Below are 22,778 nucleotides of genomic sequence, written 5' to 3'. Positions count from 1 at the left end.
ATCTCTCTCCATTTCAAGAGTGATTCCCCCTTTAGGAACTCTTGCAGGGCAGAAACCTCATCAAACAAATCATCTTCTTTGATTTTCACATTGGGGCACTTTTCCTGCAGTGTGGCTGTTGCCTTCTGGATCTCTTCGCGCAGAGGTTTCTTTTTTAAAAGGAGACAGTGCAAGTCATTTAAATTCTCTGTATGCTTTCCCCAAGCTTGCAAGTAGTTCACAGCCGTTGTGAAGAAAGACTGAGTTGTATTGAGAAAGTTTTCTCTAGTAATTGCTGCATTTTCCACGAGCTCTCCCAGTAGTCCTCTGGCCAGTACTGGAATGAAGCTGTCGTCACGTCTTGCTGTCAATTTTATCTCCACCTCTCTCAGGATTGCAGCTGACTCCACAGCACAGCGGTCCTGGCCTTCAAGCTTCTTGATTGTTTCACTAAATATGGCCAGGTTTCCATGGGCAAAGGCAAGCCACAGTTCAGTCAGTGGATCTTCAAACATTCTTCGCAAGACAACAGGGCATTTCTCTTCAGAAAGAAAAAAGGCTTTAAGTGGTGCATAAATTTTAAGCACTCTTTCTAGAGCAGGGAGCATGGACAGCCAGCGAACGTTGCTGTGTCCTAAGATTTTTTGATACTCTTGGCCAACAAATTCACAAAAGCTCTTCAATCTTTCCACTCTAACAGTGTAAATATGAAAATACCCGAATATCTTTGTGAGCAGGTACTCTACATCGATGGGAAGGGTATCCATAGCTGTTCTGGTTGCATTATGGATGATGTGGGCAGGACAACCCAGGCCAATCACCTCCCGCTGCAGTGCATTTTTCACTTTGGTGTGGACGTTGATTCTCCCCACCCTATTCAGCCCGCCAAAGTTGGTGTTTGTATTGTCGGCAGAGAATGCCACTACTTTATTTTCCAGGGAGAATTTTTCAATCACCACCATGATCTCAGCTGCAAGTTCCTCTGCCTTTTCTCCTTTAAGTTCAACAAAATCAAGCAATTTTGTTTCTATGGACATGCTGCCATCATTTGCTTTGCAATACCTGACGATTAATGGCAGCAGCTTCAAATGTCCATGATTGGATGAATCAATGGACAGGGAAACAAATTCAACCTGCTCTAGGTCCTGTCTTACCATATTGGTTGCCCATGGTACGAAGACGTTATTCACTATGGCTTCACCTTTGGTCCGGCCACAGGAAAACTTTGGCTCATAAAGCTTCTTTGTCAGTTGTGCTGTGCAGTCCATAGATCGGTAACTATGATTGTGTTTCATAGTGTGGTACGCCAAGATGCCCTCCTGCACAGCTAACTCGAACTCCTTTTGGGAAGGCTCTGTCTTCTTATAGAATGTGGTGATAGTGGGCGTAAGAGCATTGGCAGTCAGACCTTTTTTATGTTTTTTTGTCTGCTGATGCTCCACCACAGAATATCTCCCCCCACTGGCAATTGAAAAAGAAGACTGGCAAAGGGTGCAGTGGACCACTGTGTCGTCTTGGCCTGGGCGACAGGGGCGTATAAATGGAAATTCTTTCTGGATTTGTTCTGTAAAATGGCATTTGCGCTTCTTTGAAAGAGCCATCTTCTCCTCTACTCTTTTTGCCTCTCGTCTGTTCTCTTCTCCTTCAATGCTTTTCTTTTCTTCACCCTTCTTTCTTCTCTCCTTAGCTTCCCTCTGTTGTTTACTTCTTTATTTCTGCCTTTCCACACTATTCTCCTGCTCTTTTCCTCTTCTCTCCTTCACTCTGTTGTTTACTTCTTTATTTCACCTTTACTAAAAACAGTGACATATAAAACAGTGACTCAGGGCATCAGCTAATCAAATGGTCTGCATTTATAACTACTACAGTCATTGATTACCCACACAGCGCGAAACAAAACAGCAGCCTAACACACACAACTATCAACCATTGACTTATTATTAATTAATTAATTATTAATTAATAATATCATCATTATTATTATTTTAACAGTCTCAGGTCACTATGCCTACAGGAAAATTATATGCTAACAAAGCAGTTCCACCTCCCCCTCTTCCAAAACAGAGCCACATACAATGTCATCACCTGGTAATCTCATGCTAACGTTACCATTACAGCTTCACTTATGACAGATATGAAAACATTGTCATAATGTTAACGTTCACTGACTTTTATAACGTTACGTTAGGTCTTCAGTTCAGATAAACAATCATACTTATTTTAACGTTACATCACTTCTCTCACACACACACACACACACACACACACACACACACACACACACACACACACACACACACAGCCAAGTCTACTGCCAATTCACACAAAATAAATAAGTTCATACACAACATACCATTTATGACCGCTGATCTTCTCTTTTTCCTTTTTGCCGCCTCTAGATTGTTGTTGTTGACGCTGCTGCGTCTGGTCGTGCGTCTTGATAACATCTGTACGTCATACGACGTCTTCTCTGGTGATGCGTTAAATGACTACAGTAATAACTGGTGTTTGAGTCTGCGCGGATTTTTCCCCCATTCAGTGTCAAAATCGGGGACATTTCCGGGGACAGCTTTGACCGGGGACAGATCACCGAAAACGGGGACTGTCCCCGGAAATCGGGGACGTCTGGTCACACTGCCCTTGGCCCACTGCATTCACCTGCAAACAGAGAGGTTCCTGACGCCTGTGTCACAACACACACACAGCATCAGGCATCTGCACCACAGCAACACCTTTGTAAATGATTTACTGGAGAACACGTGTTAGGAGGTATAAATTGTGTTTCTCTCCCCTTTTGTTGAAGCAACACAACATTAGTGTTTCTGATGGAAGATGTGCTCCTCTTCAATTCTCCTCTCCTCCTCTCATCCAGTGATAGCAGTTTATTGTTGAGTAGTTATCTGATGCCTACAATAATTGTGTTGACCTGTTTGACACCAATACTATGCTGAAGTCTAGTTACATACCTGACTTGCTTCACTGCTTCTGTGTTTGTACAGTATGTGTGTAGAAAATGGTGTTTTGCTTTTATTAGGATTACCTGCCGTTATTTTAAGACATCAAAACTGTATTGAATAACTAAAAATACAAAAATGTGATATTTCTTACAATACAATTCTAAAGAAGTGATCTTTACTGTTTTCAATCAACGTTTTTACATAGCATTGGCTATTACACAGTACTGGCTGTGTATTAGCTGGACTAAATCACAAAGCAGATCATCATAAATATCACAGAGTGTGTCAAGTTAACACTACACTCAACTCTGATGGCAACGCATTCTTTACATGGCTATAGCAGCATCTAATGTCAGCTACCTCATAGTCGACACAACAACAAAATGCCTAAAGCCAAACGGTCAAAGGATTCAGCCGCTCTCTCGAATAACATTTTCCTAGAATTTGACACATGTAGATGACAATACAGCCAAAGCTGACAAATTACAGTTTGGTTTTCTCAGTGTGGAACTGCTGTATACATATATTCTAGGCAGTGAACATCTTATATCGCTGTAGTGGTTCAGTGGGCAGTCTATGTGCCTATACTAGAATCCCATTAACTATAAACTCAGTTTAAGGATAAGTCTGTTGATGCTGAAACATTTTCTGACTTTCAGCAAATCCCAATTAAATTCACATAAACAACTGATTTGAATATGCATTCGCGCTCTTTAGATGTTAGGATACACAATTAGACATTTCAAAATCATTACTTCTCCTCCAGAAGAGAAGAACTCAAAAAAACAGTGGTCACACAAAGTCTCACCTCACTTTCATACTTAACTGCTTTTGACTTATGCTTATTTTCCTTTTTTTGGACTTCTACTCCTTATCCATCTCTCACACCTAGTTAATATAGTGCATTTTCTCAACCAATTAGATTACAATTTCTATCTGCCAAACTTATCATGTTTGATGACCTGACATTAACCAATTACATAACAAATACACATAATCATAGCACCATCTCCTAGCAACAAGATGCCCGCCTCAACAGGATGAAACGTATAACTCCTTCATGCACTGTGCAAATGCATGACTCATACCAAGCCATGTCAACCAACCTCCAGCAATTTCATTGCAGCCGCAGAGCACAACCGTGGGGAGTTCGACCATCTCTGCTGGCAGCTTTAATGGAAAAAATGTATTGCTTCACCTTTCTTACCAACTCTCTAGCTATTGCGACTGTGTAAATTAAGTTGGCTCACTAACTGACTTCCTTGTTGAGCCAAGCAGCTCCTCCTACTGGCTCTTCCATGTGCCAGGGAGGTTTGCCTGGTATGTGAGTTTCGGGGGTCTTGCTGCTGCTCTGCCTGTCTTAAGCTTTCCATGTAGGCACATGGAAGGATAACGAGGTGTGTTCTCTCTGTCTTAGCCTTTCCACGTATGCACGTGGAAAAGCTAAGACAGAGCCATACCGACAAATGAACTTATGCAGATAAAAATTAAGATTTCTTTGAAAGTGGTCTTGACTGAACTGATGTCGTCTCGAAGAGAATCCATCTGTGCCCGACGTGAGGTTACCAGCCACAAAACTACAATCTCTCAATTTACCTCAATAGATTGATTCACTCACTTATAGATTTGTTTTCATTAATGTTACCACAGTTTAACATATCATCTTCCATCATCAGCCAAATTATCACCTTTCCTCTTCTGTAAATCCAGAAGTTTTCTGTCCATTCATCAACGAATCTTGCAGTCTTAGCCTCACTACTCTAAATAAATGATTTACATGTGGGTTCTACAGATCATGTTTTTGTCTTTGTTCCCACTAACAACACAAACAATTCAGGCCTCAACACTTAATCTATTATGGAAGAACACTAATAATTTCACAGTATTATCAGAGGTGGAGGTTATCGTCCATTTCAATTACCTCCTTATAGAAAGGACCAAACGAGAGCCTGAGGACGCTGCCTGTTAGCAAGCTCCTGCGTCTCACTTTCAGTGATATGAACTCAATTAAAAATGAAATAAAAATTGATCGCCGAAAGGCCAAAGATAAAGGACATGAATGCTACAGGAAGTTGAATTGTTTTCTAATAATTTCTTTAGCTGGAGGAGATTCTAACCACTAATGGTGTCAATGGCATGGTCACTGAAAAAAATCCAAGTTTTATAAAACACATAACTTCAAGACAAAAAAGAGCAGAACCAAGCTTGAAAAGGAGCTACCCCATAAGATAATATCATTTCTACAAGACAACAGGATCTTTCACAAGGACAGTGTTTACAGAGGGATAAGTGGATGGGATTGAATGAAGCCTTTCAGTTTCTCTCCATTGATTTAGTTCCCTCCGTCGTTGTGAGAAACATAAGGTTAGAGATGACACAAACACTCAAAAATATGGCACCCCATTACCATATAATGATGGTTGTTATAATGGAATACACAACATACAATCAAGAAAACAACAATGTTGTCTAAAAAGACAACACTTATTTATTAATGTATTTTTTTTAAACTGTCGTCCCTGTTATTTTTTTGGTGTCTGTTCTATTATCGTTGTGTCGTATATTATATTATCATTAGACACATTCAGTCAAAAAAGAAAAAGAAAATGTAGGATAAAATTGATAGAATAATTAATTGGAGAGAGGATATTACTAAAATGGTGAATCAACAGCTCAGAAATAGACTGAGATTAAAATCAGAGAATTAGATTATTGATGTGTATGTTTGGAGTCTGTGGAATATAGTGCTGCCATCAACAAAGTAAATCATCATCCAGTGATATGCTTGTATATATATATATACATTCATACACTTTAACGGGTTGATTGGTCACGGGTAAAAAACATCAAGGATGACAAAATTCTGGTGTTAAAAGAACCTCTGTGTTACAGTATAGTATAAAAGTAAGATGGTACCGTCCACTACTCCATACCATTGAATGCTTTAGTTCCAACACACAGTACTAGAAGATATAGGGGACAACAGCTGACTGCTAAAACCCACAAACCCCTTACAACACAAAATAGCTTCTAAATAGCTCTAGTGTGTTTGAGTATTTCTACCTTTTGGGAAAAGGGGAATACCACAGTCCCTTTGCACAATTTTTAGAGTTGTGTTGTACCAATGTGATTTTTGTTGAGAAATTCACATGTCAGACTGGTTGTTATAATGAAAATAATAATAATAATCTTCAATTGTACTTATATACTGGCCTACTCAGGTCTTTCAGCCTTTTAATCACAATAACTTAACAAAGCCAAACCTGAAGGTACACTGAGGCTAATCTGACTGGCAACTGCTATTATTGCTATAATATTAGAACTGATTTAACATAACTATTGAGAAGTGGTGCACCGATGTATCGGCCGTACATCGGTAGCGGCCGATATTCGCCTAGTTTACTGCCATCGGCGCATCGGTAATAAACTTGACTTTAACTTATGGCACTGGCCGATGTTAATTGGTATTGTAACGTCCATGCCACAGACGACACGGAACTTCTTCTCTTATTTGTCACTTTATTAAAGTCAACACGAACATGTCACACTCCTTGTTCCTTCTCCGACACTCCTCACATCAACAACCGTCTTTGATACTTTCTTCCTCATTCACCCCTGACCCTCAACAAACCAGCCAATGAGAACCTGTCATCCCACACAACCCCACCCCATTGGTCTAGAACTGTCACATGCCCCACCCCGACCTGTTCACTGACCCTCAGGACATCTCAAAACTCCTTTAACACGGTGTCTTAACTGAACAAAAGTCATAACAAAACATGAGGATAAACCCAGTCCTCGAAACAGGTCAATCTGAGGAGGGCTGTTTTAGACAGGGTAAAAAGGGTGCTGTTTTAAATGATCATTGTGGTATTGTGGTAAAATGGGCATAATATGTCTCCTTTAAATAAAGTTTAGTTAAACTAAAGTTGTTTCATAAATCTGATTGAATTTGTGCTCATTAAAAGATAAGAGTGATAAAGGCTGAAATAATTTAAAATAGTGCTTTTAAATAATTATTTAATTATTTTCCTGGCACAAAAGGGTGAATGAATAACAACAAAAACAAAATAAACAAATATTGGTATCGGCTATCGGCTAGATTGTTGTTTTAAACATCGGTATCGGTCAGGATCTCCATATCGGTGCATCCCTACTGTACGAGAAATCCATACTACCCTCACATTAACATCACAGGAATATAAAAGGAATATAAAAAAATCAGAATCTAATTAAACTAGTGTAGGGGAGAGCGGGGTAATGTGAGACATCGGGAAATGTGAGACACCCCCTGTATCTAGGCAACGGTACACATTTGTGGTCATGTGACCATTATGTTTTCAAGCCCCTCCCATTCCCCCCTTGCCATGAAGGCGAAGTTTGTGCTGGTGCTGTTGAAAGTATGTCATTAACGTTACCACAGTTTAGAATATCATCTTCCATCATCAGCCAAATTATCACCTTTCCTCTTCTGTAAATCCAGAAGTTTTCTGTCCATTCATCAACGAATCTTGCAGTTTTAGCCTCACTACTCTAAATAAATGATTTACATGTGGGTTCTACAGATCATGTTTTTGTCTTTGTTCCCACTAACAACACAAACAATTCAGGCCTCAACACTTAATCTATTATGGAAGAACACTAATAATTTCACAGTATTATCAGAGGTGGAGGTTATCGTCCATTTCAATTACCTCCTTATAGAAAGGACCAAACGAGAGCCTGAGGACGCTGCCTGTTAGCAAGCTCCTGCGTCTCACTTTCAGTGATATGAACTCAATTAAAAATGAAATAAAAATTGATCGCCGAAAGGCCAAAGATAAAGGACATGAATGCTACAGGAAGTTGAATTGTTTTCTAATAATTTCTTTAGCTGGAGGAGATTCTAACCACTAATGGTGTCAATGGCATGGTCACTGAAAAAAATCCAAGTTTTATAAAACACATAACTTCAAGACAAAAAAGAGCAGAACCAAGCTTGAAAAGGAGCTACCCCATAAGATAATATCATTTCTACAAGACAACAGGATCTTTCACAAGGACAGTGTTTACAGAGGGATAAGTGGATGGGATTGAATGAAGCCTTTCAGTTTCTCTCCATTGATTTAGTTCCCTCCGTCGTTGTGAGAAACATAAGGTTAGAGATGACACAAACACTCAAAAATATGGCACCCCATTACCATATAATGATGGTTGTTATAATGGAATACACAACATACAATCAAGAAAACAACAATGTTGTCTAAAAAGACAACACTTATTTATTAATGTATTTTTTTTAAACTGTCGTCCCTGTTATTTTTTTGGTGTCTGTTCTATTATCGTTGTGTCGTATATTATATTATCATTAGACACATTCAGTCAAAAAAGAAAAAGAAAATGTAGGATAAAATTGATAGAATAATTAATTGGAGAGAGGATATTACTAAAATGGTGAATCAACAGCTCAGAAATAGACTGAGATTAAAATCAGAGAATTAGATTATTGATGTGTATGTTTGGAGTCTGTGGAATATAGTGCTGCCATCAACAAAGTAAATCATCATCCAGTTATATGCTTGTATATATATATATACATTCATACACTTTAACGGGTTGATTGGTCACGGGTAAAAGACATCAAGGATGACAAAATTCTGGTGTTAAAAGAACCTCTGTGTTACAGTATAGTATAAAAGTAAGATGGTACCGTCCACTACTCCATACCATTAAATGCTTTAGTTCCAACACACAGTACTAGAAGATATAGGGGACAACAGCTGACTGCTAAAACCCACAAACCCCTTACAACACAAAATAGCTTCTAAATAGCTCTAGTGTGTTTGAGTATTTCTACCTTTTGGGAAAAGGGGAATACCACAGTCCCTTTGCACAATTTTTAGAGTTGTGTTGTACCAATGTGATTTTTGTTGAGAAATTCACATGTCAGACTGGTTGTTATAATGAAAATAATAATAATAATCTTCAATTGTACTTATATACTGGCCTAATCAGGTCTTTCAGCCTTTTAATCACAATAACTTAACAAAGCCAAACCTGAAGGTACACTGAGGCTAATCTGACTGGCAACTGCTATTATTGCTATAATATTAGAACTGATTTAACATAACTATTGAGAAGTGGTGCACCGATGTATCGGCCGTACATCGGTAGCGGCCGATATTCGCCTAGTTTACTGCCATCGGCGCATCGGTAATAAACTTGACTTTCACTTATGGCACTGGCCGATGTTAATTGGTATTGTAACGTCCATGCCACAGACGACACGGAACTTCTTCTCTTATTTGTCACTTTATTAAAGTCAACACGAACATGTCACACTCCTTGTTCCTTCTCCGACACTCCTCACATCAACAACCGTCTTTGATACTTTCTTCCTCATTCACCCCTGACCCTCAACAAACCAGCCAATGAGAACCTGTCATCCCACACAACCCCACCCCATTGGTCTAGAACTGTCACATGCCCCACCCCGACCTGTTCACTGACCCTCAGGACATCTCAAAACTCCTTTAACACGGTGTCTTAACTGAACAAAAGTCATAACAAAACATCAGCATAAACCCAGTCCTCGAAACAGGTCAATCTGAGGAGGGCTGTTTTAGACAGGGTAAAAAGGGTGCTGTTTTAAATGATCCTTGTGGTATTGTGGTAAAATGGGCATAATATGTCTCCTTTAAATAAAGTTTAGTTAAACTAAAGTTGTTTCATAAATCTGATTGAATTTGTGCTCATTAAAAGATAAGAGTGATAAAGGCTGAAATAATTTAAAATAGTGCTTTTAAATAATTATTTAATTATTTTCCTGGCACAAAAGGGTGAATGAATAACAACAAAAACAAAATAAACAAATATTGGTATCGGCTATCGGCTAGATTGTTGTTTTAAACATCGGTATCGGTCAGGATCTCCATATCGGTGCATCCCTACTGTACGAGAAATCCATACTACCCTCACATTAACATCACAGGAATATAAAAGGAATATAAAAAAATCAGAATCTAATTAAACTAGTATAGGGGAGAGCGGGGTAATGTGAGACATCGGGAAATGTGAGACACCCCCTGTATCTAGGCAACGGTACACATTTGTGGTCATGTGACCATTATGTTTTCAAGCCCCTCCCATTCCCCCCTTGCCATGAAGGCGAAGTTTGTGCTGGTGCTGTTGAAAGTATGTTTTTTCAGAAAAATTAGTTTTTTGCATGTAAAAGTATTTTTTTTTGCTTTGAACTTAATCAACTGTTGTGTCAAAACAAATTGATTCAGGTAGAAAAACTTATATCATACATGTTGATGAACTTCCAACATGTAAAACCATGTGATTGATGCTTGCTGAAGATTAGCCTGAATTGCTAAGAGATGTTTTTTCTAAAACGGTGGCTGTGGGGTAAAGTGAGACATGAAGCACAAGTTAAGTTTAGTCTTAAACATATTTTAGTGTAATATTACATTACATATGTTTTATGTTTAATGTCATAAACATTGTAGAAAAGCCATCATGCCAAGAAACTACACCAGGAAGAAAACCTGGGGCCAAACACCCCTCGCAGAGATGGAGAGTGCAGCCGCTGAGGTCATGCAAGGAAAGAAGTCCTTAAGAAAAGCTAGAAGGGATAGAAATATTGACAAGACAACCCTCAAAAGATTCATAAAGAAAAAAGAGAAAGGGAAAGTAAAATCAGTAGCATGGGGTGCAGTAGCTGAGGCAAAGAGAATATTCACAGATGAGATGGAGGAGGAGCTTACCAAACACTTGAAACAACTAGCTGACCAGTTCCATGGCCTTGCTCCAGTTAAGTGCCGTGAACTGGCATTTGAATACGCAGAGAAAAACAATATCCCTGTCTCTGCCAATTGGACAGAGAAACAATGTGCAGGTAAGCTAGGGTGTGCAAGAGATCACATGAATCATAATAATCATAAATTGACCAATCCCCATGATTCTGTTACTAGTCCGATATTAGTTTTGGAATGTGTGGTTGTCAGTGTAGCTGTCAGAATTTTAACTACTACAACATGTGTTGTTATGGAAGTTTTAAAGTGGAAAAAGTAAGTGGACCACTGGTAAAGTGAGACACAAGACCACTTTTTTTAAAACAATCATATTTTCACTGCCCTTTGTCCTAAAGACATTCTGATCATTTCCATTGCTAGGAAACATCCTGAATTAATGGGAAATGTGTTAATTTCACTGATATATCGTTTTAGATCGCCTAGAGGGGAGCAAATGTAAAAATAAAGTGTAAAGACAGGCAGAAATATATTATATGTGAGAAAATGTTCAGTGAATAGATTGCACATGAACCGTTGATATTGCACTGACAGATGAATATAGCACAGTGAATATTGCACTGTTGAGACTTAAAGTGTTAAAAGCACTGCACTAGTTCCTTAAAGCAGTGGGGGGTCTAGAACCTCTGAGACACTCTTATAAAAGTATCTCCAGATTTTTCCACTATATATTATTATTATTCGTCCATTACATGTAGTCTTTTGTACATGTCAAAAACTTTCTAACATATTTCTCTTGTGATTTGTCCTCACATAATTAAGTAGACATGAATGACTATGTCATATTATAGTAAGGGACATATTGTGTAAGGGGGATGGGGGCTCCTAGAATATTTTATATAATGTAGGGGCTCCTTGTCTTTCTTACAGATCATAAAGCATACCTGTTATGAGGCAGTGGCTTGTTTAATTAACTGTCGTTTTCTAATCACCACGTTCAATATTATTATTTTTGGGGTTATTGTAGGTTATTGTAGTTATTTTTCCTCTGCCATCTCCTGGGGGAAATATTAGCTAAATGCTCCCCTATGAGAGATGTGACAGTCAATCAAAACAACACAGAATTGGCCTGAGAAAATGCTTATAGTGACTGTAATTTCACTGCATTAGCTTTCAGCCTGAGTACCGCTCTATTCAGCATTTGTCACTTTTTTTCAACAGGCTGGCCCTTTTCCAACACCATGTGCAAGATGAGCGGCTTTGTGCAGGGCGTGTCGGTGTCTGCATCCGTTTTTACCCTGGTGGCCATTGCTGTGGAGAGGTCAGTGAGTTCTCAGTCTGATACTTGACATCACTTCGAATTGTTGCTAAGGTGAAAGGCAATGCTTTTGTCATCCACGACAGGTTTCGCTGTATAGTGTACCCTCTACAACCCAAGCCAACTGTACTTGTAGCCAAGGCAGCCATCATCTTTATCTGGGTATTGGCAGTGGGGATTATGTGTCCAGCTGCTATGGCACTGACTGTGGAGAAGTTTCCTTTCCACTACTTGGTGTACAATGACGACTTCAACCACACGCTCCCTGTGTACAGCTGCTATGAAGACTTTGAAAACCCAAAGATGAGAAAGGTCTACACGGCAGTTCTGTTCGCTAATGTCTACTTGGTGCCCCTCACCGTCATCACCCTGATGTACACAAGCATTGGAGTCAAACTGTGTTCCTCCATGGTTGCAAACAGAGAGCCACAGCTTGACAATGCAGTCCAGGTGGGAGGTAGAAGGGGTGGCCAGCCAATGATATTACAGAAAAAGATCAAGGTGATAAAGATGCTCACCCTGGTGGCGCTGCTGTTCATGCTGTCCTGGTTGCCCCTTTGGACCCTGATGATGATGACGGACTATGCAGGCTTGAACAGGGACCAGCTTGACCTTCTGACCAGCTACATCTTCCCCTTCGCTCACTGGCTGGCTTTCTCCAACTCCAGCATCAACCCCATCATCTATGGCTACTACAATGAAAACTTTAGGAGAGGCTTCCAGGCCGTGTGCAAGTCCAGGCCCCTCTGTTGCTTCATAGAGTGCCAGATTGGGAGGAGGGTCTCCAGGTTGGACAGGAAAGGAAGGTCTGGGCTGGCTGCCTGTGGGGGCACAGACTTCAGAGAGGACAATAGCAATCGCAACCACCTCGTGTTGGGGCCGAGAAATCGATTCCATAATGACAACAAGGTGAATGACACAGCAGAGGTGAATAGGAGTGCAAGAGGGCAATGTGAGATGGTCCAGTCAGAGAGAAATCATTCAAATCAAGGATTAGAAATGGTACCTTTACCCATGAAAGGCAGTAATAAAGAATCCGAGAGGATCAGTTCACTGGCAGTGACAGTGTATCACGCGTGGGAACACTCACACCGCTAAACAAAAAACAAAAAATTCGTAGAGGCAACTATAAATTATGTGATTTCACTAGAAACGATGGCAACACATCACAATCGTAGTTCAAGGCAGTGCAACTTTATTGGAACACTTATAATTGCCTATTCCCTTGCTTTGCCAATCTGGAACATCTTTAATGGCTTCACGAGAGGTTCCACTCCGTCCATTAAGGTTACGGTCGTCTGGCCCAATATTTCTAAAGGTTAGCACAACATCTTATTCACCTTTACCACTGTCGGCTTTCAAGTACAGTTCTAAGAGGGCACTGAAATACAAGCCTCGTGAAACTCCGAAAATCCAACCCTTGACTTTACACGTTAGTATTTTAAAGCTAAGAGCTTCAAGTGCCAAGTTCAGTTAAATAAAGCTACAAATCTGCAACTTATATGATTAACATAAATGAAGGCCCTCATTACTGCTCTCCTCTACCTGCTAGCAAAATGAGTGAACAGGCCAAAGGAACTTTTTTAAAGGTCAAACCATTGTTGAGTTACAAAAGCCCAAGATCGGATGGGGTGAATGCAGTGGTGGCATGCCTTCTTACTTCTGTGTACTGCTTTTATTTGAAGCATAGAAATGAATGTAAGCAGTAGGTTAACTTTGAACCCTATGAAGAAACAAATGTATGTGTGGAATCATCAAATATGAAGTTATTTTAACAGTTATTACATTGTTAATGGCAAAGTCAAAAGTGAATTACCAGGATTTGCAATTTCAATACTACAGAGCTCCTGAATTTTGTTTATCTTTTGCATACAAGCTATAATCTTGTGGGAACAAGTTATGTCGAAAGATGTTAGTGTTTAAATGAGAAGAAAACTCAGCTGAACTTATTATACTATCTAATGAAATTGTTCTTGCACAGAGACACAGAATTATCCGGATTCATTTGCACCACATACTGAAGGACAAAAAGCTCAGCAGACGATAGGAATATGTTTCATTCATAATACTTGAGCATAAACCATAACTTTAGATTATGGTGACCTCATTCTGCAGTTATGAGTGCAACCAAAACATACGTCTATAAACGTCTTTGTGTATACATGATCTCAGTTTATTCAGCCTTTCTCTTCATAACAAAAGGTTAATTGACCTGAAGTATTTAGATGATAACATTTCACAGACAGGTAATTTGTTATTATTTCCAGCATGCCTGCTTTACCACTCTTGCAGCTACATTACAACTATATACCTTCATTTCTATTGTACGGGTAGATTGGTAATGGAACAATCATATAGTTAATGATTCTATAGCAAAATAGTATGATAAAAACTGTGATATTTTACGTCAAGCTTTTACTGAAAAACTGTGCCTTCAAACAATAACACGTACATCCACAACATTGCAAATAGACAACCACAAAACTAATGGTCAAATACCTCAATATCCAGCAGTCTACACAATCAATAACCTCCGCCTTGATGACTGATTTAATAAAATCACAGACACTTCAGTATTCAAGTTAGCCAGTGCGTAAATAAGATAAAGCAAGACTTTATTTATCAATCCAAAAGTGATGAGCTACAGTCTCAATACTCTCAATTCATATTAAATCAAACTAAAAAATGTGACATTCAGTAATGTGTTACGGCTGAAGAGCGTTCATCCTCAGGAGCTTGTCTTTGCAAAATCACCCAGTTTAGCTGCATGTTTCCAGCTGTAATGATGCCCTATACTGGGCTTGATCAGCACTGTGAGTGTGCTCTGTAAACCAGACACACTGGCTTTGGAACTTTTACTTCATTAAAAAAAAAGTGTCCAGTGCTGCTGTAAAGAGTCTTGACAAGTGATTCAGCACATACCCCTCCTACATTTTCATTTAGCTGACGCTTTTATCCAAAGCGACTCACAATATCTGCATTCAACAATGAGGGTACATACCCACAACAACAAGAATCAAGTAGTTTCATTTTCTTTGAGGAAAAAAAATCTTGACAGCCACCAGTAAGGGTTGTCAACAATTACACTTTCACATGTAACAGCCACGTGTTTCTTTTCTTTAGCCTGCCCTGACTGTGAACTGACAGACATACAGCCAGAAGGGATCACCACAAAGGACAAGTCAATCGAACCAAGTTATTTTCTTTCGTCAAAGAAATACCGCCAGAATCTTTTTGCGTTTATGACTAGTATCACTGGCTGGAGGTTCCCCAGCCCTGGTTTGAAAGTCTCCAGGAAGACGTTTACTATGTGCCATCAAGTGTTCAAAAGTTTCTCACTGTCTCGCCTTCACCCAACTACTAGGTTGGTATAAATGTTGAATTGAACAGAAAGGCATTTGGTTGTGGAAATCTCACTGTACCTAGGCATGAAAGAAGTTTGTCCGTTTATATAAGAATACAGTCCCTGACAAAAGTCTTGTCATTTATCCATTTTGTAGAAACAACAGCTTATAACCTGACTTTTAATTAATCCATTGGTTTTAGAAATGGCTCATATGATAGCTAAAACCCTCCCAAATTATTTTAATATACTAACAAAAATTTGCTTCACTGAAGAAAGATTGATCATTTAATGAACACAGAAAGGTCAGATTTTGGCAAGACAAAAGTTTTGTCGCCTACAGAGAGTAATGTGAAAATTTGACAAATAATTTACTTCAAATATACAAATATGTTGCATAACATCAGTGAATTAAGTAGTGGTGCTGTGAGATCCATATTTAATTTCTTGTATGACTTCCATGAGCTTAAAGGAATTTATCCATGCGGTTCGACAATGATTCATACAATTTATTGATGAAGTCATCAGGAATAGCAAAGAAAGCTGTCTTACATGCCTCCCAGAGTTCATCAAGATTCTTTGGTTTCGTCTTCCATGCTTCCTCTTTCATTCTACCCCAGACATTCTCACTGATGTTCATGTCTGGTGACTTGGCTGGCCATTCCTGGTGCACCTTGATCTTCTTCGCCTTGAGGAACTTTGATATATAGATGGAAGTATGCGATGGAGCACCATCCTGCTGCAAAATTTGACCCCTTTTATGGTTGGGAATGTAAGAAGTAGCTAATACTTCTTGATATTTTAGGCTAGTGATATTGCCTTCCAACCTGCAAATATTTTCCGCACCCCCATACTGGATGTAACCCCAGACCATGATTTTTCCGCCACCAAACTTAACTGTTTTCTGGGTGAATCTCGGATCCATGTGGGCTCCAGTAGGTCTCCTGCAATATTTGCGGCGGCTGTGATGTAATTCAACCGAAGATTCATCTGAGAAATCCACCTTCTGCCACTTTTCCAGCGTCCATCCTTTTAGCAGGCTGTGGGCCTTTGCAAATGCCACACGTTTTTTTAATTGTCTTTTGTTTAGTACTGGTTTCTGGGCTCTGATTCAACCATGGAAGCCATTTCGAGACAGAATTCTACAAACTGTCCTGGTTGACACAGGGACTTGAGGTGACCAGGCCTGGTGGAGCTCTGCTGCAGTGGGAAAGGGGCTGGCCTTGGATTTTCGAGCCAACAAACGGTCCTCCCGAGCAGTTGTCTTGCGGGGTCTGCCTGACCTGGGCTTGTCAAAAACATCTCCAGTCTCTTCAAATCTTTTTCTTATTCTTTTTACTTGACGTTGAGACACATTGAAGGTGTCAGCCACCTCAGCAGTGGATCTGGTCTTCAACCTCTTGATAATCAACGCTTTGGTCTCAGGGTGAATCTTAGGCATGTTGTCAGAGGTCAAGTTGCAGTTGATGTGAAGGTCTGGTGTACTGGGGTTCTTTTTATACACACCCACTAATTGATTGATCAATTATTGATCACAGGTGAGGCTGTAATCTAGGATTGGGTGCATCATATGACAAGGTGACAAAACTTTTGTCTTTGCAAAAACTGACTCAGTGGGCTTTACCAAGCTATGAACGTCAGAATGCTTTTCAGCAGTTTCGTTTGGCACCAAAACATTATTTCAAAAGCTGTTGAGATTGAAATTAGATCAACTTGTATCCAAGCGACAAGACTTTTGTCAAGGACTGTAGACGGTGAGACATTCCAGCCTTAATAAGATAGACTCTTCAATGTTGGGAATAGTGTTGAAAGTTTTCTCAAGATTGTAAAATAATCACTGTAGAAATGCAGTAAAACTCTTTTTAAAAGATTTTGGAAAAGTTAACAAATCAAGTAGTACTATTCAGTAGGTAAAACAATTTGCTTTCAGCATTAAAAACAATTCTAAGGGCAAGGCCATTGATGCTTTGATTTTGACAATGTATTTTACATACCTCCTGCTTATGAGTAGCATTTTTGCCAACTTTAGGATGTTTTTGATTATTAATTAGAATATGTAATAATATTTCCAGGATAAGAACAATACTCAAGAACATTGTGTTTGAATTGGAAGAAGGACAATGAGGACCTCTTGGGAACTCAATGTGCCTGATAAAACCCCTGCATAGTTTATGATTAAAGAACACACAGGAAGTTGGCATGGCGACTGTTCCCCTGGAAATATCATGATGTCAGTAGTAATCAGTGTTGGGACTAACGCGTTACTTTGTAGCGCGTTACTGTAATTCCACTACTTTTAGCGGTAACGAGCATGTAACGAAGTATTTTTTTTAATCGAGTAGCGCAGTTACAATTTCTGAAATTTAAATGAGTTCGTTACTCGCGTTACTCTCTTTTGAGAAAACTGAACACTTGCAGACAAGAACACAAGTGAACCAGATCCCCGAAAGATGGTCGAGACTTAAACTGATGTTCTGGTCGTTTATTTGAGCCGTCCTTGTAACACCGTACACCTTAATACAACTTTGAACAACTTAGAAACACCTTAAATCAACCGTGGACACCGTAAGACATTGTGCTTCTTCGGAGGGTTGCTAAAAACATAAACCTTTTCCGTAGCGCTGTTGTAATCATCACAGGATGTCCGCGACTCTACCGGAACCGTTTCAAAATAAAATCATGTAACATTTTCACAATAAAATGACAGAAGTAACTTAAAAGTTACTTTGCCTAGTAACTAATTACTTTTGATATACAGTAACTGGTGAAGTAATTCAATTACTTTTAAAAGAAGTAACTAGTAACTGTAACTAAGTACTAATTTTCAGTAACTTGCCCAACTCTGGTAGTAATGTAGTCTCAGGTGTTATCTCTGCAGTACTGTTGTGCCAGTTGGCCTACAGGCGGTGAACTTACTATCTCAATACATTCACTACACGCACTACACATTCAAAAACACTGTGGAGGGACACAGGTGTTCACTTGGCTGAAATAAAATGTTCTTAAAAGCCATAAGTTATTGAAAAGAAAGCATAATTATGTAATTGAAAATCAATTATTATTTTACATATTAAAGATATTATAAGTGTTTTCTTGTTTTCTGTTAAAGAGTTAAGTAACTGTCTGCTCTAAATCTTGTGTTGACTTGAGATAGACATCATGTTTACACAGCAGCCATTTTCGTCTGCAACCACACTACTGAGAAGCTCAGGTTTATAAGTCAAACAAAAACTGGAGCTCCTCACCCTGACAGAGGAAAATGGCCGCCATGTCAATATGGCCTACTGTATATTGTATATATAAAGAGAGTTTTATTTATGACTCTGATGTAAAAAAAGTATTTTCATAAAAAACTGATGAGAATATACTTAGAACAAAGCTAGTTTACAAGTAAATACAGTGCAGTGTTTCTATGCGACTAAAAAAGTTGCTATCATTCAAAAGACCTTAAACACAATTATAAGTTATATATCCACAAACATACAGAATCTGCTTTGTATAGATACATCTACAAGGGCCACAACCAAAGAGATGGAGATGACAACAGAAGCATTTCCTTGAGATGTATGTTAAAGTGGGAATCTTTGGGGTGTGTTCTAGTGCATCTTTATTGCAGTCTCTGGTGTGGTGTAACGTGTCAATCTTGTGCTTGATATCCCTATCACTAGTGTGTAGTTCTGTCCTGTTCGGTAAAGCCCAATAGTTGTTTGCTGTTGTAATTACTTGAATGTGTTGCTGTCACAAGCAGATGCTCCACATTATTGTCAGTGAAAGAATTCTGTGGTGACACCTCAGGAGAACAATGTTGCTACTGTATATTTGTGGCTTGCAATGATAAATTGTCCTGAATGTTGTTGTCTTTTAAGCTTTTGACCCAGTGATTCTGTTTCTATTCATGTACTAGAGTTTGACTTATATGAACTGTTAAAGATAAGGATATTATTGAATTGAAGATGTTTTTTTTTTTCTCATCTTCATCTTCAACTTTTTATTATATTGATATATGCTAGTGTGAGAAATTTGCACGGAAGAAGGAAAACTCTGCTCAGATGAGCCGTAACCTCAAAGCAAGATTGATTTCCTGTTTAAACTTGAAAGATGGAAGATGATTTTTAAACTGTGACTCCAACAGCTCCTTGGCGTACACGAGTCGCCTTATCAATCTGCTTATCACAATAAATGAGAAATTTAGAATTTCAAGTGATTTTTGCTCCTGAGGGAAGGCTGCACATTTAAACTCTTATTCATGGTAAAAGAATGAACGGCAAATCATTAAAACCAATCATGTGGTTACACAATGCACTAGCAATACATCTATATGTTTTTTGCAAAGGATAAAGTGATTTATAACATGTTTTCATATTTAATGTGTCCATTATCTGCAGTGCATGTTTTATTTTTGTTGTGGGATGTTACCAATAAATGTTTCACCTCTAGGCCCATGTTTTTCTGTGTAATATTAACATACTGAGGCAGTGCAGGGGCCTGTAGTACGAAGCAGGATTTGTGCTTATCAGGTTTAGTCTCCAGACCTGTGAAGCTCATTTACTTCATAACGGGGTAAATCTCCATGGTAACTCATGCTGAACGGCTAACCTGTTCCGGAGCAGGTTAAATTGGAGATAATAGATCAACCTGTTTAAAAGCTCTTTACTTATGAGAGTTACTAATATTGATGTGCTGGGTGTGTTAGCAGCGGGATTACCAGACATAGACTATACTTTTATTCTTTCCTTTAAGTGAGTTTATCGTATGAAATTTAATATTTTTTTGTAATAAGGGGTAGATTGTTACAGATTTACCTTGTTACAGCCTCCACACTTCTATTTACATTTAAACAACAGGTAGGCTCTGTAGTTGGTGAACCACTCCTGTGTCTGAAATGTCAGACAACTAAACCAGAGGCTCCCTGATCAGCTGTTAACATCACTGTAGCCACGGTGACAATGGCCAAGGTTCTGATGTAGTTTCGAGAATAACACAAATACTGTGCAAATACTGATGGAGGAAATGAACATCTCATTTTTCCATTTCAAACTGAAGCGGGTAGCCGCAAAGTTAGTGTCCTCTGGCACAGTACTTCCAACTATCTTATGTACCTGTTATATTATTACATATCTATTTCTCCTATTGTATCTATCTATTTTATTCATAAAATAATGTTTACTATTGTGAATTTATGTTGTGATATAGTTACACTATATATAGTATACTATTCAGTATACTACTATGAAGTTGCACACAATTTGGACAATGCCAAGGTTTTCGCACTAGTTCCCACATCGCAACACAGCATCCCTCGTTCTCATATCCCTGTCAAACTTCTTTCTGCGGGATATGTGTTCATTCGTCAGGATGCTCATCGCAGGCCATTTCAACGTCCCTATGACGGTCCATTTCGTGTCATTGATGCTGGCCCCAAAGCTTTTATCGTGGACTTTGTCGGTAAACCAGAACATGTATTTGTGGACCGGCTGAAACCTGCCCACTTGGACCTTACTCAACCTAGTGAGGTAGCTAAGCCTCCACGGCGGGGCTGCCTCCTGCTCAACCCCTGGGCCACCGCACAGCCCTTGGTGTTCCTCCAGTTAAGCCCCCGACTACATCCCCTACTCCCGTTTTTTTAAGGAGCCGTGCAGGTCGGGTGATTCGAGCCCCAACGTATTAACTTTGTGTGTGAATCCTGGGGGGCGTATGTAGGGGACAGGTGATAGAAAGAATTCACCAGACTAATTACACTAATTGATTGCACTGTGGTTTGCACACTTACACACCCGGTAAGAAGCTGAGGGGTTACCAAGGTAACAAGTGCACTTGGGGTCGTTAAAAGCGGATGATTTGGTGGCGCCCCGGAATTTCTCTGTTGGTGAATTGTTTGTCAAAATAAACGCATGCAGAGAGACGCACAAAACGAGAAGATCTCCGGACTACGTTATTCCCTCAACTCCTACAGGTGTATAATATTGTCATATTCTCAGCATTTTTATGTTGGGGTAGAGTCCAGAGTGCTGACCGTTACACAAAGACTCTGAGGCCTGTAGAGCATTCCAAAAGCCAGCCTAAAAGTTACTCTGGAGGGGAGACATCTCCCCCCCCCCCCCCCGGAAGGGGGCTACACCTCACAGGTGATAAAAAGCACTGCAGTTCAGAGATCGCTGCTTTTTTCCCTGCACTGACGATTCAACAAGACCTCTCCAGGTCCCTCCAGAGGATCCAGTTGCTAACGGGAGCAACCACAGACGTTTGTTTTATTTTCATTTTTCTTTCGTTTTTATCTTAAGTCGACGCTTTCTATTTTTGTTACTTTGACTTGAAAAGATCGGCACAGGAAGTTTCACTCGCAGGCCGAGATCACTGACTTTGTTTCCACATGATCTACGAACAACTCCGCCACAGTTGTTATCCCTGCAGACGGACGAAGTTCATTCCGTCAAAGAGCATGAGGAAAATCCGCTCCTTTTCAGTCCAGCGCTGATCTCCATTGTCACCAATCGAACCACCGGAGCACCGCTTGAGACACCACGAAATTCACTGGTGTTGTGCAATAATGCTAAAAAGGTGATTACCATAGAATGGTGTGAATTTAGGCATTTAATAAATTTAGTTATCAAAATAAAATATAAAACATTCATATTTAAAATAATAAAGGGGACATATTATGAAACATCCACTTTTGTAGTGCTTCTACACGTTAATGTGGGTATCTGGCATGTCTACCGTCCCAAAAACTCTGGGAAAACCAACTCCCGCGATTTGTTGTGGTTCCTCTATGTAAGAAATTATACGATAGAGTGCGTCGAATGGGAATACGACCAGAATTGAGGTCACAGTCGGTCTACATGGCATTGTGGCCCGTACAGATTTGCCTGTGACGAACGTAACTAACATTTAACTTTCAACTAACTTATAAATACAATATCACAGCATATACCAAACTTATAAACACACACAGAATCGAATAAACAGTCTTGCTTAGTCTAATATAATTATTAAGCCCAGATTCGTGGTAAATGGAAAAGAGAAGTTGCAGTCCAGCTCCCAATTCTGTGACGTCTCCTGGCTTTGTGTAAGGTCCCTGCCTTAGCGGTTCTGTGAGCGGTGGAGCTCCGTTGCTTGTTGAATCTTACCTACAGGACATTGAGTCGCTGCTAGGAGTTTGGAAAAGCTTGATTTGAGAGGAGGTTTCCTTGAGAAGATGAGCTGGAAAGCTGCACCTCTGACCTCCGGTTGTTGGTTAGGAAGAGAAGAAAGCTGGAGCAGCACACACACACAGAGATACACCATTACATGTGTGTTCTAAGTTGTGATAAGTGCTGCTGCTGTGGTTGTCTTTGAAATATTGGAGTTTTGTTAAATGAAGAGTCATTGAATAACATTAACTTTATTACCCCTTTAATAAATCCTTTTGTGATTAAAGTATCTGTATCTTGTGATTATTTGTTCATATG

The 22,778-nt window shown here is 39.4% G+C and overlaps 1 protein-coding gene and 1 long non-coding RNA gene across 2 annotated transcripts in view; one reads left to right on the top strand and one right to left on the bottom strand.

Annotated features, from left to right (window-relative positions):
* The window catches only part of npffr1l2 (neuropeptide FF receptor 1 like 2), a 39,111-nt gene extending 19,345 nt beyond the window's left edge, over nucleotides 1-19,766 (top strand). The window contains exons 3-4 of the mRNA XM_053420551.1: nucleotides 11,891-11,990; nucleotides 12,074-19,766. Of these exons, the coding sequence (XP_053276526.1) occupies nucleotides 11,891-11,990; nucleotides 12,074-13,085 (1,112 nt within the window). The 3' untranslated portion in view covers nucleotides 13,086-19,766. The remainder of the gene's footprint in view (nucleotides 1-11,890; nucleotides 11,991-12,073) is intronic.
* LOC128438138 (uncharacterized) lies at nucleotides 1,177-4,917 on the bottom strand. The gene is made up of 3 exons (XR_008338297.1): nucleotides 4,858-4,917; nucleotides 2,333-2,637; nucleotides 1,177-1,772 (listed from the first exon to the last, which is right to left on the bottom strand). It is a non-coding gene; the product is annotated as an uncharacterized LOC128438138 (long non-coding RNA).
* Nucleotides 19,767-22,778: the final 3,012 nt, after the last annotated feature.

Source organism: Pleuronectes platessa, chromosome 4 (assembly GCF_947347685.1).
Source record: "Pleuronectes platessa chromosome 4, fPlePla1.1, whole genome shotgun sequence".
Classification (NCBI taxonomy): Eukaryota; Metazoa; Chordata; class Actinopteri; order Pleuronectiformes; family Pleuronectidae; genus Pleuronectes; species Pleuronectes platessa.
The sequence above is the reverse complement of the archived record's forward strand: the minus strand, read 5'-3'. Positions and strand labels throughout refer to the sequence as shown.